The sequence below is a fragment of the Bos mutus genome, unplaced genomic scaffold (genome assembly GCF_027580195.1).
Source record: "Bos mutus isolate GX-2022 unplaced genomic scaffold, NWIPB_WYAK_1.1 CTG201, whole genome shotgun sequence".
NCBI lineage: Eukaryota > Metazoa > Chordata > Mammalia > Artiodactyla > Bovidae > Bos > Bos mutus.
Window position 1 is genome coordinate 270630 of NW_027219464.1, and position 17302 is coordinate 287931.

General features: G+C 40.6%; 1 protein-coding gene across 3 annotated transcripts in view; it reads right to left on the reverse strand.

The window, feature by feature from the left end:
* Positions 1-8319: 8319 nt before the first annotated feature.
* Positions 8320-17302, reverse strand: part of LOC102288035 (ATP-binding cassette sub-family C member 4-like) — a 146271-nt gene continuing 137288 nt past the window's right edge. Inside the window, exons 27-29 of one of the 3 annotated variants that reach the window (XR_011463454.1) lie at positions 16314-16448; positions 15078-15135; positions 8320-11581 (exon numbers count right to left, since the gene is read on the reverse strand). Coding sequence is in view for 2 of the 3 variants with exons in the window: in XM_070366750.1 (XP_070222851.1) it covers positions 11561-11581; positions 16314-16448 (156 nt within the window). In the remaining variant the exon portion in view is untranslated. The remainder of the gene's footprint in view (positions 11582-15077; positions 15136-16313; positions 16449-17302) is intronic. The other 2 variants (XM_070366750.1, XM_070366752.1) reach the window with 2 other exon arrangements.

Genomic DNA, 17302 nt, shown 5'->3' on the forward strand with positions numbered 1-17302 from the left:
CAGACAGGTGCTGGGGTCCCTGGAGGAGACACAGCTGCTGCCCTTCCAGGCTAAAGGAGGAAGGAGATGAGAAAGGAGCCAACACAGGAGAGTCAGGAAAGGGGACAGGGAAGTGGGGGTCTCATCTCACGGAGGAGGAGTCCTGCTTGGCAGACTCATGTTTCACGTGTGACCTAAGAGTAAGGGTCAGTCAATAAAAGACAGAGGGGAGGTTCCAGGCAGTGGAAAGATGGGCCAAAGGTCCAGAAGAAAGGAGAGCTTGGTGGATTCAAGAAACTGAAAGGGATTAAGACACATTGGAGCTCAGGCTGGAGAGAGTGAAAGTCTGAAAATGCTGACCTAGGGATCAGCAACCCAGGTCTCCTGCATTGCAGGCAGATTCTTTACTGTCTGAGCCACCAAGGGAAGCACTAAAGAACTGTACCTGGACAATGAAACAGTAAACGTGATCAGGTGATCCTGCAGGAGCAGCAGTGTGTGTTTTCTGTGTGTGGAGGGTTGGGTAGATGGGGAGGATGAAGCTCGGGCCCCCCACCCTTCTAGTTGCCTGTGTGGCCTACAGGCCCACATTTCATGGCCTTTCGAAACCCTTTGCTCACCTGGATGCCTGGATTCTGCTTCCCCCTGGTGGTAGTTTTCAGTATGGCATAGTTGTCCCTGGAGGTTTCCTGAAAGCCCAGCTGTAGTTCAGCAAAACCCTAAGAGCAGGATTCCCTAGGTGTAGCTTGCTGGGACGGAAATCCTGGGAACTGTACGTGATGAGCAGCTTTGCAGTAACCTCAGGAGTTGATCCTGCACAGGGAAGCTCAGGGAGCTCTAAGTCACTGGCCAAGCGCAGGTCTGGCACATGTCTGTGACTGGAGACTTCTTGTGCCTGGGGTTTGAGGAAATTGGTCTTATCAGCCAGTGACAAGTGCTTATGATACCAAGCATCAGGAAGTGCTGACTTGTAAGGTGACAACTTTCCTAATAAGCAGCAACCGCCTCTTATCCTTCTCTGTGTGGCAGGATGTGTTTTTTATTTAACTATCACGTTTTATTTTAACACAAGCTCAGAGGGTATTAGGATCCCCATCTCAGAGACAAAAATACAAGCCTACAGAGCTTAAGGACCTTGATCAAGGTCATTTGACCCCTAACTGACTGATGCAGCCTCTGAGCCCTGGTGGGACTGCACAATCTGTCCCCGTTCCTCCCATGTCCCGGCAAGACCAGGAGGTCTCCCTGCTTAAAGACCTGCTCAGCGGCTTCAGCCTGACCCTTCAGGTGGGTCCCTGTGGTCCCTCCAGGTGCTCGCAGCCCTTTTGCTCCTATTGCCCCTGACTCAGGTCCTTCCTTCTGCAGGGCAGCCCCAGAGAGCCCCAAGGTCTGCAGGAGGACACCTTTGCCCCATTCTGATAGCTTCTCCCAGCAGACAACTTCTGGGGGTGGGATCAGGCCAGGTTGTGAGGAGAATCATGAAAGAAGCAGGAAGGTGTGAGCTCGTGGTCAGCACCTTCCTCTGACCTGGGACCTTCTTCTCTTCTCCCTGCACTTCCTGCCCCTCGGGGCAGCTCCTCTCCACACCCTACCCCCCGACCCCCCATTATAAGTACTCCTGTAGTTCTGCTATAGATCAGAGTCACCAGCAGAGTGGTCAGAATGCAGAATCCTAGGCTCCAGCCCCAAAGATCTGATCCAAAGAGTCACAGAATGGGACCTGGGAATTTAAAGTTTTGATAAACAACTCAGTGGATTCTGGCAGGGGGCTCAGCAAGGATTCTAGGTCCAGGTGCTAAGAGCATGGCCTGGAAGGGGAGGGGCTCTAGATGGCCAGACCACCTTCTCTCTGGCTGCCTGCACCTGGTGGGGGGGGGTGCAACCACAGGATGATCTGAGCAGGGCCTCTAAACCAGTGCCTCTCAAACTGTAATGTGAGCAGGACTCACTTGTGATCTGGAGATTCTGAGTCTGTAGGTCTGGGGTCGGAGAAGGCAATGGCAACCCACTCCAGTACTCTTGCCTAGAAAATCCCATGGATGGAAGTGACTTCACTTTCACTTTTCACTTTCATGCATTGAAAGAAATGGCAACCCACTCCAGTTTTCTTGCTTGGAGAATCCCAGGGACGGGGGAGCCTGGTGGGCTGCCGTCTCTGGGGTTACAGAGTCGGACATGACTGAAGTGACTTAGCAGCAGCAGCAGGTCTGGGGTAGAGACCAAGATTCGGTGTTCCTAATAGCCTCCCAGGTCAAGCTGATGCTGCTGGACCACAGGCCTCCCTTAGAACAGTGGAGCTCTAGGGCAAGGTGGGTGGAGTTTTCCTATAATGGATCAGGAAGTCCATATAGTCTCTACTCAAAAAAACATTTACTTCTGCTTTATTGAATACAGTAGAGCCTTTGACTTTATTGACTACACTATAGTGGTTGGATCATTGAAAAAACAAGAGAGTTCTAGAAAAATATCTACTTCTGCTTTATTGACTATGCCAAAGCCTTTGACTGTGTGGATCACAACAAAATGAGGAAAATTCTTAAAGAGATGGGAACACCAGCCCACCTTACCTGCCTCTTGAGAAATCTGTTTGTAGGTCAAGAAACAAGTTAGAGCTGGACATGGAACAACAGACTGATTCCAAATTGGGAAAGGAGTATGTGAAGGCTGTATATTGTCACCCTGCTTAGTTATATGTAGAGTACATCATGTGAAATGCCAGGCTGGATGAAGCACAAGCTGGAATCAAGATTGCCTGAGAGAAATATCAATAACCTCAGATATGCAGATGATACCACCCTTATGGCAGAAAGCGAAAAGGAACTAAAGAGCCCTTAATGAGAATGAAAAAGTAGACTTAAAACTCAACATTCAAAAAACTAAGATCATGGCATCCAGTCCCATCACTTCATGACAAATAAATGGTGAAATGATGGAAACAATGAGAGACTTTAACTTGGGGGACTCCAAAATCACTGCAGATGGTGACTGCAGCCATGAAATTAAAAGACGCTTGCTCCTTGGAAGAAAAACAATGTCTAACCTAGACAGCATATTAAAAAGCAGAGACATTACTTTGTCAACAAAGATCCATCTAGTCAAGGTTTTGGTTTTTCCAGTAGTCATGTATGGATGTTAGAGTTGGACTATAAAGAGAGCTGAGCGCCAAAGAATTGATACTTTTAAACTGTGGTGTTGGAGAAGACTCTTGAGAGTCCCTCAGACTGCAGTGATCAAACCAGTCCATCCTAAAGGAAATCAGTCCTGGATATTCATTGGAAGGACTGATGCTGAAGTTGAAACTCCAATACTTTGGCCACCCCATGGAAAGAAGTGACTCACTGGAAAAGAACCTGATGCTTGAAAAGATTGATGGCAGGAGGAGAAGGGAAGGACAGAGGATGAGAAGGTTGGATGGCATGACCAACTCAATGGACATGAGTTTGAGCAAGCTCTGGAAATTGGTGATGGACAGGGAAGCCTGGTACGCTGCAGTCCATGGGGTCACAAAGAGTAGGACACAATTGAGTGACTGAACTGAAAGTGGTGGATCACAACAAACTGTGGAAAATTCTTCAATAGATGCAATACCAGACCACCTTACCTGACTTCTGAGAAACCTGTATGCAGGTCAAGGAGCAACATTCAGAAGTGGATGTGGAACAACTGACTGGGTCAAAATTGAAAAGGATTACAACAAGGCTGTATAATGTTACCCTGCTTATTTAACTTATATGCAGAGTACATCATATGAATGCGAGGCTGGATGAATCACAAGCTGGAATCAAAATTGCTGGAAGAAATATCAACATCCTCAAATAGGCAGATGATACCACTCTAATGGCAGAAAGTGAAAAGGAACTAAAGAGCCTCTTGATGAGAGTTAAAAAGCTGGCTTGAAACTCAACATTAAAAAATCTAAGGTCATGGCATCTGGTCCCATCACTTCATGGCAAATAGAAAAGGAAAAATTGGAACTAGTGAAAGATTTTATTTTCTTGGGCTCCAAAATCACTGCAGATGGTGACTGTAGCCATGAAATTAAAAAGACGTTTGCTCCTGGAAACGAAAACTATGACCAACCTAGGCATCATATTAAAAAGCAGAGACATCACTTTTCTAACAAAGGTCTGTATAGTCAAAGCTATGTTTTTTCTAGTACTCATGTACGGATTTGAGAGCTGGACCATAAAGAAGGCTCCTCACTGAAGAATTGATGCTTTTAAACTGTGATGCTGCAGAAGACTCCTCAGAGTCCCTAGAACTGCAAGGAGGTTGAACCAGTCAATCCAAAAGGAAATCAATCCTCAATATTCATTGGAAGGACTGATGCGGAGCTTCAGCTCCAATACTTTAGCCACCTGATTCAAAGAACCAATTTATTGGAAATAACCCAAGTAGTGGGAAAGATTGAAGGAGAAAGTATAAGGGATTAGCATAGGATGAGATGGTTAGATAGCATCACAAACCCAATGGACATGTATTTCAGGAGATAGTAGAGGACAGAGGAGCCTGGCTTGCTGCAGTCCATGGGGACACAAAGAGTCAGAAACAACTGAGTGACTGAACAACAATTCACTGGAAGGACTGATGCTGAAGCTGAAGATCCCATACTTTGGCCGCCTGATGCAAAGAACCAACTCACTGGAAAAGACTCTGATGCTGGGAAAGAATGAATGCAAAAAGAAAAGAGATGGCAGAGGATGAGACAGCATCACCATCTCAATGGACATGAATCTGAGCAAACTCCAGAAGATAGTGAAGGACAGAGGAGCCTGGCTTACTGCAGTCCATGGGGTCGCAAAGAGTTGGACATGAGTGACTGAGCAACAACAACAACAAATGCTTTCTTCTTCATGGGGCCTGGCGGGGTGGGGGGGGGGTGGCAGGCAAGAAACCATAGAAATGATGTACTGTTGTCATTGTCTCACACATCAAGAGCCATGAGGGTCAAAAATGAACTTATCTGTGAAACAGAAACAGACTTAGATGTAGAGAACAGATCTGTGGTTGCCAAAGGGGAGGAGGTATAGGAGAGGGATAGATTGGGAGTTTGGGATTAGCAGATGCAAACAATTTATACATAGATTAGATAAACAATAAGGTCCCACATTATAGCACAGGGAACTATATTCAACATCCTGTGATAAATTATAATGAAAAAAAATGAAAAAGAATCTACTATATGTAAACTGAATCAACTGTACTTCAATGAAATAAATTTTTAAAGAAACAAGAAAAAAAAGCCAAGGGTGTCAGTAGGTTCATTATTAGTAACATTAGCTCTGGTCATTTGCTTAGCCTGGTGTCTACCAGATTTTTCCAGTTTTAAAATACAATTCATTCCTAAAGAATTAATCTGGGGAGGTATTTTGACTCTATGAAAATTCCATGTCTTCCACAACCCACCAAATATTCACCGTGTATTCAGCTAACAATGAATTCTGTCTAAATTATTTATGACAATGATGGCTGCTATATGGTACTATTCTGTCAATATTTCTACATTTGTGAGTTGGCATTCTACTGCAAAAAAGAGCTTTCCTTTCCAATTTTATATCTTATCAGAATCGGTATAAATTCATGGATTTTTAAAAATTTTATTGTAAAATATAGGGTTTAAAACCCTTCAATCCTCTTATCATTACTTACAACACTTCTAATGTGATACAAACTCCATCTCAGAGACTCATTTCTTTTCTAGGTATTCTTCAAAATTTAATTAAAAATGTTTTTCATACAATCCTCAAAATTTAAATATGATTAACTATTGGATAAAACACTGGTTTGTAATATCCAAAGCCTCCGCCTAATGGAATGGATACTAGTGAGCATGGTTGCTGAGTTAAAAAGTGAATTGGTGGTCAGAACCATCCAATGTAAACTTTGTGTAAAACATTCTTAGTGTGTCTAAGTCTTAACTTTGGTTCTTAAAAAAATCACACAATCCCTATTTGACTCCTAAAGCAAGTCAGATGGGCCTGGACTATAGATGGAGGTTTCATAGGGCTGGGGCATGTTATTCCTTCTGGTAATGTTATTTTTTTCAGTTCTAAATTCAAATATATCTTTCTCCCAGCTTTCAACACACATTGTTGTTTTGATTTTTGGAAAAAAAAAATTCCTTAGAACATTAGGTTTAAAAAGCAAAAGTTCAGTTAATCCATATTCTTTGTTTTTAAAGGAAAATTAACAGCTTACACATAAAACTTTGTGCTTAAACAAAAAATTATGAAGGGTTTAAAACACAACTGTGCTGTGTTTCCAGGTACCTTCTTCATTAGGACCATGCTACTGATTCAAGAATAGAATTGGTATAAATATATGCACAGTATTGTTTTTATACTTGGGAAAAAACCCTCTAAACTTGAACAGGTATTTAATTATTTCTAACTTTTTAATGCTATTAAAAATATTGATAATGTATAGTAGGGCCTTTTGAAAGTCCATATGGTCTAATTTTACACATAAATATGATGGTAACAATTCAGAAAGAGGGTAGTGCTGGAGAGGGTAGTACTGACAGCTAATCACACATCTAGCAGTGTTCAAAAGTAGAGTTTCTCACCCGTCTGGGTTTGAGAATCAGGTTTACTTAATTTTACATTTTCAGCCAATGCCACCTAATCACTGATTCACTGTGCACAGCTAGTGTGCACCTCCCCCTGCACGTGCAACACTCACACTTGGTCTCTGGACTGTTCAGGATCCCACCCATCCTAAGTGTGGATGCCATTGCAATAGCTGATGGCTCTGAGTTTCCAGCTTTCTTGAATTTCCTGTACTTACTTCTAACCTGGTTACAAACAGTTCATGGACTGGCACTAGTGCACAGACCACACAGTGAGCGTCTCCGTCATAGTTAATCTTCACAGCAATCCTCTGTGAACCATGCTATCCCCATGTCGACTTTCAGACAAAGACACTGAAGCACAGTGGACTTCCCAACCTTAAGAGCTCATGATTAACAGAAGCAGAATTCGTATCCAAACCCAGTCAGCAATGCCTAGAGCCAGTATTTGTGCCTGGAAGGCTGACTCCAGAGCTTGTGCTCCTCCCTGTGGGCTTATGTCATTTTAACTACAAGTGAAGGAAGAACAGCTTGGTTTAGGCCATCAGATGAGGACCTCCTCAAATACACCTTCTACAGTCTACAAACCTCCTTCATCCACACTCATCTTGTTCTCCTCTCCCAGTGATTAGGAATCACCAAGGTCAGTGATTCCACCCTGTGTCTCTGGATGCTCTTGGTCCATCCATCATCCCAACCAAAGAACTCCAAGCTCAGGAATAATATCCATCTTCCAAATGAAGAAGCTGAGACTCAGAGATTCAGAGATTAAGATACTTGCTTGGGCATGTAACTAAGGCTACATGGCTGTAGGGTGTTTATAGTCCATTTTTTCAAGGATGGTGCTAGTTTATTTCCCTGGCATCTTGGCAGGTTATCGCTTTAACTTGACTCTCAAGTGTCCCACTCTGGACAGTACATTCTTTGGACACCCACACTGCTATTGAGTTGCAGAGAAAGAACTGCAGGTGAGTGTGACTGACTCCAAAACCAGGGCTGTCTGTTATCCTAAGTTACCTCTTAGAATTTCAAAATTATAAAGTTGACAAGGAAGGCTTGTTTTCAGTCATCATTTATTCATTCAGCAAACATTTAACTGAGCACCTCCTATGTGACAGACACTGTGCTGGAAGATGTAATTAAAAACTGAATAGGGCACAGTTCCATATATTTTTCTCTCTTGGTTTAGTGAGAAAACAGACCATGTATGAATACTCATAGTCTGGGGAGACTACATAGTTTACATACCTGTGTAAAATGGAAAGAACAGGGCCATTTGCTTAAAAATCACCATACCAGACAATAGGACACTAACCAAGTATGGGTCAGTTTAACAGATGAGAGGTGCTCAGGGTCCTACATACGAGTTACCTAGGATGATGACTGAGCTTAAGGTGATTTCCTAGAAGAGGTAACAACTGGCCTGACCCTAGAAAATGAGATTTCTCACCTACATGGACCTTGTCCTCTATTTTTTAGAACAGAGTGTAGTGACAAGAATCACTGAGTCATCATTTTGACTTACATATCAGTCATCAAGCGTTTCCCTCACAGTACATCTTCATCACCTACCTCTGGAGCTGTGATACATGCCGTGGGAGCACATGAAGACATGTTGTCCAGACCTCCCTTCAAGGACTCGCTGTCCAGCTGCTGGAAGTGCTGCCAGTGGGTGACCTTAAACCACCAGCCCCTCTGGGGGCAGCCTGGATGCCATGACCCATCCAGGTAGAGGTATGACAGCCTGGCCAGTGGACGTGTCAGGACAAACCTGGAGGGCCATCTTCACTCCAAACTCCCATGGGGTCAGCTCAGGTTTTCTGGCCAGTGATCCAGCTTGATCCTTCCCTCTGCCCTACCTTGTTTCTTCCCTCCTGATTCCAGTGTTGATCCGAAGGGCACCCCTGATACACATCCCAGCACTAAACTCCATCCGAGTCTGCATCCCAGACAACCAGCCTGCAACATGTATCAGAAAACATTCCAGTACTCAGGGAGGATTTTTATTTGAAAATTACTGGTTACACATGTCCTTATAACATTTTAAAACCCCCAAATAAAATACAAAATGGTGGAAACAAGGACTTTTTGTGTGAATATGGTTACCCTTGGTTTAAAATCCACAATCTAATGTTGCCTGACCAAAATGAAATTGTTATATATCAATAACAAAGGAAAACTGATACGTTGAAACACATGAAAGTGTCATTTTATAGCTTTAAAATAGGTTGAATGTTAGCAGGCCCACATATTCAATCTAATAGAAAAAATCCATTGGCATTTGAAATTTAGAGAACACTATACTTATGAATAACTCATGGGTAAAAGACATGGTTAATGAATTAAATTAGAAAATACATAATACATTGAATATTGATTGTAAGTAACAAAATTTTTCTACCAAAGTTTTGTAAGTATCAAAACTTGTAGGTTATAGCTAAAGTGGATCTCATAAAAAATGTCAGCTTTATATACTTATTAGAAAAATAATTACATTATTAATCTGTTTCCAATTTAAGAATTTAGAGAAAAAAATCTCAAAGTAAAGGAAAAGTTGAAGAAAAGAAAGAATATGATGAACTAAAAAGAAAAACAGCATCAATCAAGCAAAAGTTGACTTAATACAGTTATGTAGTTTAAAAATAAAATTAAATTAAATTTTTGGTAGAATTCAGCTGTGAAGCCGTCTGGACCTGGGCTTTTGTTTGCTGGAAGATTTTTGATTACAGTTTCAATTTCCGTGCTTGTGATGGGTCTGTTAAGATTTTCTATTTCTTCCTGGTCCAGTTTTGGAAAGTTGTACTTTTCCAAGAATTTGTCCGTTTCTTCCAAGTTTTCCATTTTATTGGCATATAATTGTTGATAATAGTCTCTTATGATTCTTTGTATTTCTGTGTTGTCTGTTGTGATCTCTCCATTTTCGTTTCTAATTTTATTGATTTGATTTTTCTCCCTTTGTTTCTTGATGAGTCTGGCTAATGGTTTGTCAATTTTATTTATCCTTTCAAAGAACCAGCTTTTGGCTTTGTTGATTTTTGCTATGGTCTCTTCTGTTTCTTTTGCATTTATTTCTGCTCTAATTTTTAAGATTTCTTTCCTTCTACTAACCCTGGGGTTCTTCATTTCTTCCTTTTCTAGTTGCTTTAGGTGTAGAGTTAGGTTATTTATTTGACTTTTTCTTGTTTCTTGAGGTGTGCCTGTATTGCTATGAACTTTCCCCTTAGGACTGCTTTTACTGTGTCCCACAGGTTTTGGGTTGTTGTGTTTTCATTTTCATTCGTTTCTATGCAAATTTTGATTTCTTTTTTGATTTCTTCTGTGATTTGTTGGTTATTCAGCAGTGTGTTGTTCAGCCTCCATATGTTGGAATTTTTAATAGTTTTTCTCCTGTAATTGAGATCTAATCTTACTGCATTGTGGTCAGAAAAGATGCCTGGAATGATTTCTATTTTTTTGAATTTACCAAGGCTAGCTTTATGGCCCAGGATGATGTATAGAACAGTCTTATGGACTCTGTGGGAGAGGGAGAGGGTGGGAAGATTTGGGAGACTGGTATTGAAACATGTAAAATATCATGTATGAAACGAGATGCCAGTCCAGGTTCAATGCACGATACTGGATGCTTGGGGCTGGTGCACTGGGACGACCCAGAGGGATGGTATGGGGAGGGAGGAGGGAGGAGGGTTCAGGATGGGGAACACATGTATACCTGTGGTGGATTCATTTTGATATTTGGCAAAACTAATACAATTATGTAAAGTTTAAAAATAAAATAAAATTAATTAAAAAAAATAAATAAAATTAAATTAAAAAAACAGGAAGAGTTATTCAAGATTATTCATAAAATAGTGAAGGCTCAAAGAAAATTAAAAGGCCAAAAGAACACAGAGATGCTGCAGAGATTAAATATATAAGATTTTGTGAATACATTTATTCCAATCAAGCTCAAAACTCACAGGAAACAGATCTACTTCTAGAAAAATGAAACTTACCAAAATGACTCTGCAGAAATAACACACTGAATAGGAAGAATATAATTACCAAAAGTTACCCAGAGAATTATGGTTTCACAACCTTGTAAATGTGATTAATGTCACTGAACTGTATGATTAAAAATGGTTACATGGTAGATTTTATGTTATATATATTTTACTACAATTTTTTAAATTGTAAAAATATAAAATCCTCTATCTACAAGACAGTCTAGAACATGTCTGTCCTTCATTAGCAAATCCCTGGACAGATTCCTACTTTGAGAAAGCATATTTTCTCTTCTTTCTCTTTTAGAGGGCTTCCCCAATGGCTCAACTGTAAAGAATCTGCCTTCGATGCAGGAGACACAGGAGATGAACGTACAATATTGTCCTGTATTTTTTGGAGGACAACACCTCTCTCTCCTATAATGTTACTTAAACTACTTGTGTTGTATGTTTTTCCTATTAGTTTTCTCTGTAGTATTTTAACCAGAGATCTCTGAGTGGAAAAACAGATTGTAGTTCTAGTAAAGGAAGTGGTGACACAAAATGGCAACTTCACAGTCTTCAAGAATCCCTGATATAATTGGAAAGTAATATGTAATTCTGTGAACAGTAAAAGAAAAAAAAAAAATCTGTAACAACTTTGTCTCAAATCTTAGAAAATGTGGCTTCAGAGTCCCTCAAGACAAAAAACCTGGGAGACAGCTTTTTTTGGTGGCCTGCATCTTTGATTTAGATAAAAGAAAACAGTATAACATATAAATAAACATAATAAGTCCTTTTGCAAGAGCTTGAAATCACTGAGTGAAGTTGAAGAAAAAATTACAGATTAACATCTTATGTGAATATTTGTTGCTGGTGTAAAAAAGTAAAATATAACTTATGCAGTACAAAAATCTATTAGAAAAATGCCTTTGGAATAGACATGAACTCATGGTACAATCACAACGTTGACTCAAACATTGTTAAGGCTGAGGGCTGTCCACTGGACATTCATAACATTCATAACCACACGGTCACGGTGAGTGATATCTGGTTATTTCCTTTCAAAGTGCACCTGAGGGGATAAAAAGACAAAAACCACATGTTTAAGAGTTTTAAAGTCCTTCTAAGGCAACACATTTATAGGTCCATTTCTTCATGTGGAGCAGTCATATCACTACTGGAGGCACAATTGGAAAAACCAGGGGTGTATTTATTCTATGGAGGAAGTAGCCCCATTAGAACTTTCACTGGGGCTGGACTTAATGACAAACAACCTGTAGATACACTTGAGTTCTGATCATTCTCATTAACAAATATGCTTTATCACTAGAGTAAATTGATAAGTAAAATCATTTTACTGACTCAAATCCTGGAGATAAATCAAAACAAAGTGAAAAAGAGGCTGGGAAATCTATTAATAGCATCTGCTCAAGGGTTTCTCATTTTCCCACATAAAATGAACACAACAAATTTGGATGTTAATATCAGGTTGTAACCCCTATATTTTATAAACTCTGATTGATAATCATCAAAAATAGAAATAAGAAATGGAGAAAGCATAATACTATGTAGCCATTAAAAAATAACTATATGCATTGATGTAACCCAAGATAGATATTAAGTGAAAAAACGAAAGAAGAGCTATCATTTGTGCTTAAAAACAGGAAGACCGCATATTCACAAGTTCTTCCTGATACACAGACCATCTCAACAGAACAGTCAACAGTGCTGCTGGGGCTCCACCTTGGGGGGGAGCTGTGTGATGACAGGAGTGGAGAGTGATTTACTTTTTGTTCATAAATTTTTTTTTTCTAATTTTATTTTATTTTTAAACTTTACATAATTGTATTAGTTTTGCCAAATATCAAAATGAATCCACCACAGGTATACATGTGTTCCCCATCCTGAACCCTCCTCCCTCCTCCCTCCCCATACCATCCCTCTGGGTCGTCCCAGTGCACTAGCCCCAAGCATCCAGTATTGTGCATCGAACCTGGACTGGCAACTTGTTTCTTACATGATATTTTACATGTTTCAATGCCATTCTCCCAAATCTTCCCACACTCTCCCTCTCCCACAGAGTCCATAAGACTGTTCTATACATCAGTGTCTCTTTTGCTGTTCATAAATTTTTAAAAAGTATTTTTAAAAGTTTTAAGATTTTATAGCATTAGATATACCATGTGTTTTAAAATATATGATTATAAATACATTTTGATTATTTAGAGCAGTGGTCCCCAACTTTTTGGCACCAGGGACCCAGTTTCATGGAAGACAATGTTTGCACAGATAGGGCGAGAAAGAGGAGATTCAGGTATAATGTGAGCGATGGGGAGCAGCAGATGAAGCTTTGCTCCTTTGCACACCACTCACCTCCTGCTGTGCAGCCCAGTCCCTAACAGCCACGGACCAAATCAGTTTGGCCCAGGAGTTGGGGACCCTTGATTTAGAGTCTCTAAAGCAACTTAGAACTATGGGTATATTTTTTATTATTGGAAGGCAAGTCTTCTGTCTACAGCCTTTTAAAATATGATCCCACTTTAATACTGTAAAATGGTCTATATTCTCAAAGCCCTTAAGCATCTGCTCTCTCATCTGATCCCTGTAATAAAACATGTGAAGAAGCCAGCCAGGCTGGAATCCCCGCTCTACACACAGGTGAGGACCTGAGGCTCAGGGACACAAGGCCATGTGGATGCTATGTGCCTCCTCCATTGATTCATACTGGGCCAGGCTCCTAGAGCTAGGATCCTGAGAATTTCATAACATCTGGGCTGTATTAGGTGATTTCATGAATTAAAAAAAAATCACGCCTCTGTTGTGCACTGGGAACAAAGAAACTTCAGAAAACCTCAATAAGATCTGCTTCATCACAGAACAGAATGGATGACAGGCATTCATTCTTTGAGCTGAACTGTGTCCCCTCCAATTTTACATGTTGAAGTCCTAAACACCACCATACCTCAGAATGTGATGGTATTTGGAGACAGTGTGTTTAAAGAGTCAATAAAGTGACAGTGAAGTCATATAGATGGCTCCTAATCTAACAGACTGGAGTTTTTATAAGAAGAGATCAGGACACAGGCAAACAGAGGGAAGACCATGTGAGACACAGAGAGAAGACAGATCTCCAAGCCAAGGAGAGAGACCTCAGAGGAAACCAGCCCTACCATCATCTTGACCTCGAACTTCCAGCCTCCAGGGATGTAAGGAAATACGCTTCTGTTGTTTGAGTCACCTGCTCTGTGGTCTTTGTATGGCAGCCCTAGCAAACTAATGCCCCCTTCAGCTTTATGAATCTAAAAGGTACTTTCTCTACTATTTCATGGATCAGGGTCAATCAGACAGTGATCAGTTCACCTGAACTATTTGTACAAGAAAATGTGATGTGGTAGCACCTTCTCCCAGATGTTGAGTTTTCTCTTCAGATGAATGAATTCTGCTCTATTAGAGTGAAAACCTGGTGACATAGGCTAATCATCCTGCTGTTACAGCTCTGAACAAGGCATTGATAACTGATGCCTGCAAATTCAGAAAACTGATAATCTGACAGTATATCCTAAAAGGATGCAAAGTATGCAAAAATAATATCAAGATGGGATGAGCATCAAGAACTGCATTTCTTTCTGTAGCAGTGGCCTGAGCCAGTGGCAGGACTGAAATCTAAGAGTGAGGTTCTGTCACCCTGTGAATGTGAGTGACCGTCTCCACCTTGGCTACCACGTGAAAGGAGCAGTGTTCTCAGACTCAGCACAGAACACAGTACCTAGGTCGACATTCAGCCTCCCCAGAAATTCCCCCTCTGTGCTCCCTGGACCAGCTCTGTGACTTTGGGTGAGTCCTGGACCCAATCTCTTCATCCATGACATGGGATAAAAAAGGGCAGTCATGAGGATTAAGTGAAATCATATGCATGAGAGCTATGTAAAATAAATTATATAGAACCACACAAATGTAACTTACCATTAATATTGTTAGAGTGGGTGCAGGATTACTAGATCAGGAATCAAAAGATTTCTAGTTCTGTGACCTATACCTGCTTCTGTATGACCGATGTCTGCTTCTTTATGTAACACTTTATCTAAAACATATACTTAAAGAACAGATTTCTAATTCTGCATCTGCTGCAAACTAGCTTAACACCAGTTATATACATAGGACCACATTTCTTCTAAGAGGAATTAGTTTCCTCACCTCTAAAGTGAGGATGTTGAACCCTATTATCTTATCTGGACTTATCTAAACTTCTGAGATCAATTTCTCATTACTTAACATCTTGATCATATATAAGGATAATATAGTTTTTAAATGAACAATTAGACACATAGGTGGGGACACCTGTATTTGATGTGTAATGCCTAAGTTCAAAAGAACAAAAGGTTTTGTAAGAGTCCTGACTCATTTGTGACTAGGTTATATGGGAATCATAAATGATTATCAGGTCTCAGGAGGGAAACTCTGACTGGGAGACACGCTAGTAGATGAAAGCACTCTGTGAATTTTAGGCACAAAAAAATACAGAGCTCCATGTTCAGTTTCTCAACATTTGCATACAATACAGTACTTACAAAAAGCTATCTCCTATCCCATGAACAGTGGAAGGTACTGCTCTGCATTTTCTCATTTCTAAGGAGGATTGAGAAGAAACAGTGACAGAGGGAATTTAAGCCACATTTTAAGGTAAGTCTTTCATACAGAAATAGATACTGAGGCATGTTTTCTTTAACAGATATTTTAAATATTACACAAGTAACTTTATTGTACTTACAAATGAAAATCTGGGAAAGGCAGAAAAGTATGAAGAAGGTAAAATGCATCCATAATCTCATACCCAGAGATAAATTTTCAGTGAGGAAGCTTCATCACATATAGCTAGATAACTCATCCCACCCTGAACAACGCATCTCAAGTGGCAAGAACACCACACCTTCCCTCTCTCCCTCTATCTTCCCATCAGTGTCAATCCCACCTTGTTCCAGAATGAATTACAGGTGGCCACATGACAATCGCTAAATCCCTCAAACTAGACCTCAGTTGTCACATCTGTACAAGACACTACCACCTCATCTTTGTGAGAAAGACACCACGTGAGTGAATGTCGCTCACTGAGTGCCTTCCTCACACCATGTGCAGCGCTTAGTGCTTTCGCCCACCTCATCTTCAAGCACCATCCAGAGTACCGTGTTAAGGTATTGTGAACTCCTGATTTATCCTGATGACAATCTACCTTCTTCTGGAAGGTAAAGGCAGCAGTGTTGGGGAGGGGATAATTGAATAAAATTTTAAACAATATAGAATTAGGGATTAAGTGACAGTATTGTGTAGGAGTTTTCTTTACAGCTTAGAAACAGAAGCAACTTATAACTTACCTGGTAAATCTTCATAGACTCAAAATATTCCAAATTTTTTTTCCTTAAACTATCAAATTTCATGAATGTTCCTGACAGCACTTGCATCACAAATGTGCTGAGGACCAATCAGAATGAAACGCCAAGCGTCTGCAAAATGAGAGTGTTCTGTGCGCTAATGGAATGTGAGTCTAGGGTCCAAGTGTGGTAAGTCCTATCTGAAATCTGTCTTGAGTGCAGGTGTGTGTGTGCATAGAAAAGCACACTCATACTACCCCGCACCCCCACCACTAGTGCATATTCTCAGCAGACTTGCCCACCACGTCCTGTTAAGACCCAGTCATGAAGCTTAGTCTCTGGAGGTTTATGATTGGAAAGGGCACAGAGATCCCAGGTGGAGATTTTGAAGAATGAAGCTGGAGACAAACTAATTACAAAGTCAGGCAGCAGACTCACCTGTTTTGCCCTTTCAATGAGGGCAGAGGCCTCTGCCTTGCCCAGGTTTTGCACCATGTTGTAAAACAGGCTATATTTATTTTGCAGCAAATCATATGGCTGGCTACATTCTTTCCATCTCCCTAAATCCAAAACCTGTTAATCATCAGAAAGAAACCAATTAGCACCAATGTTTTACAGTAACATATTATGTATATGTGTCTCTGTGTTAAGTCATTTCAGTCATGTTCAACTCTTTGCAACTCTATGGACTGTAGCCCGCCAGGCTCCTCAGTCCATGGGATTCTCCAGGCAAGAATATTGAGTGGATTGCCACTTCCTTCTCCAAGGGATCTTTTCTACCCATGGATTGGGTCCTGCATTGGCAGGTGGATTCTTTACCATGAGCACCAAATGTTTCACAGTAACATATTATAACCTGGACAATATTTCAAAAACAGGCAGGACAGGAGAGTAGGGAGAATTTATTTGGGTGTTAGAACTGGCTGGTGTTTAAATGGTTTGATTACCCTGTTTTACTAGGCAGACAAAGGTCTAACCTGATCTTTTATTATTATAAGGTTATAGGAAAGGAAGAAAATGAAAATTTTACACTATGATTACTGGCACTCAGCAGTATGTAGCATCTTATATTCTTCCTAGGGCATTTGGGATTGTTATCATTAGTTAGCACTTTTAGCTGTCAGACTCTGAGCTTTGAGGTATATTTATACAGATACACAGAGTTGCCAAATATCTAGATTCAAGAAAATCAAAGGCAATTTATCTAAAAAGCAGGTTGATATCAGACAAACCAGATGACAGTGACCTGACAGCAAATTGTCAAGTTGGTTTGACAGAATCTGAGCAAAATTTGGGGGAAAAAAAGATGATGCTTCTGGAATTTCTTTAGGGTTCTGGAATACTGTCAGTGGCTAAGAAGGGCTGAATCCTTTGTCTGAGAGATTAAGATGTTTATTGAAGTTGGCTGTGGTTGTAGTTTATTATTC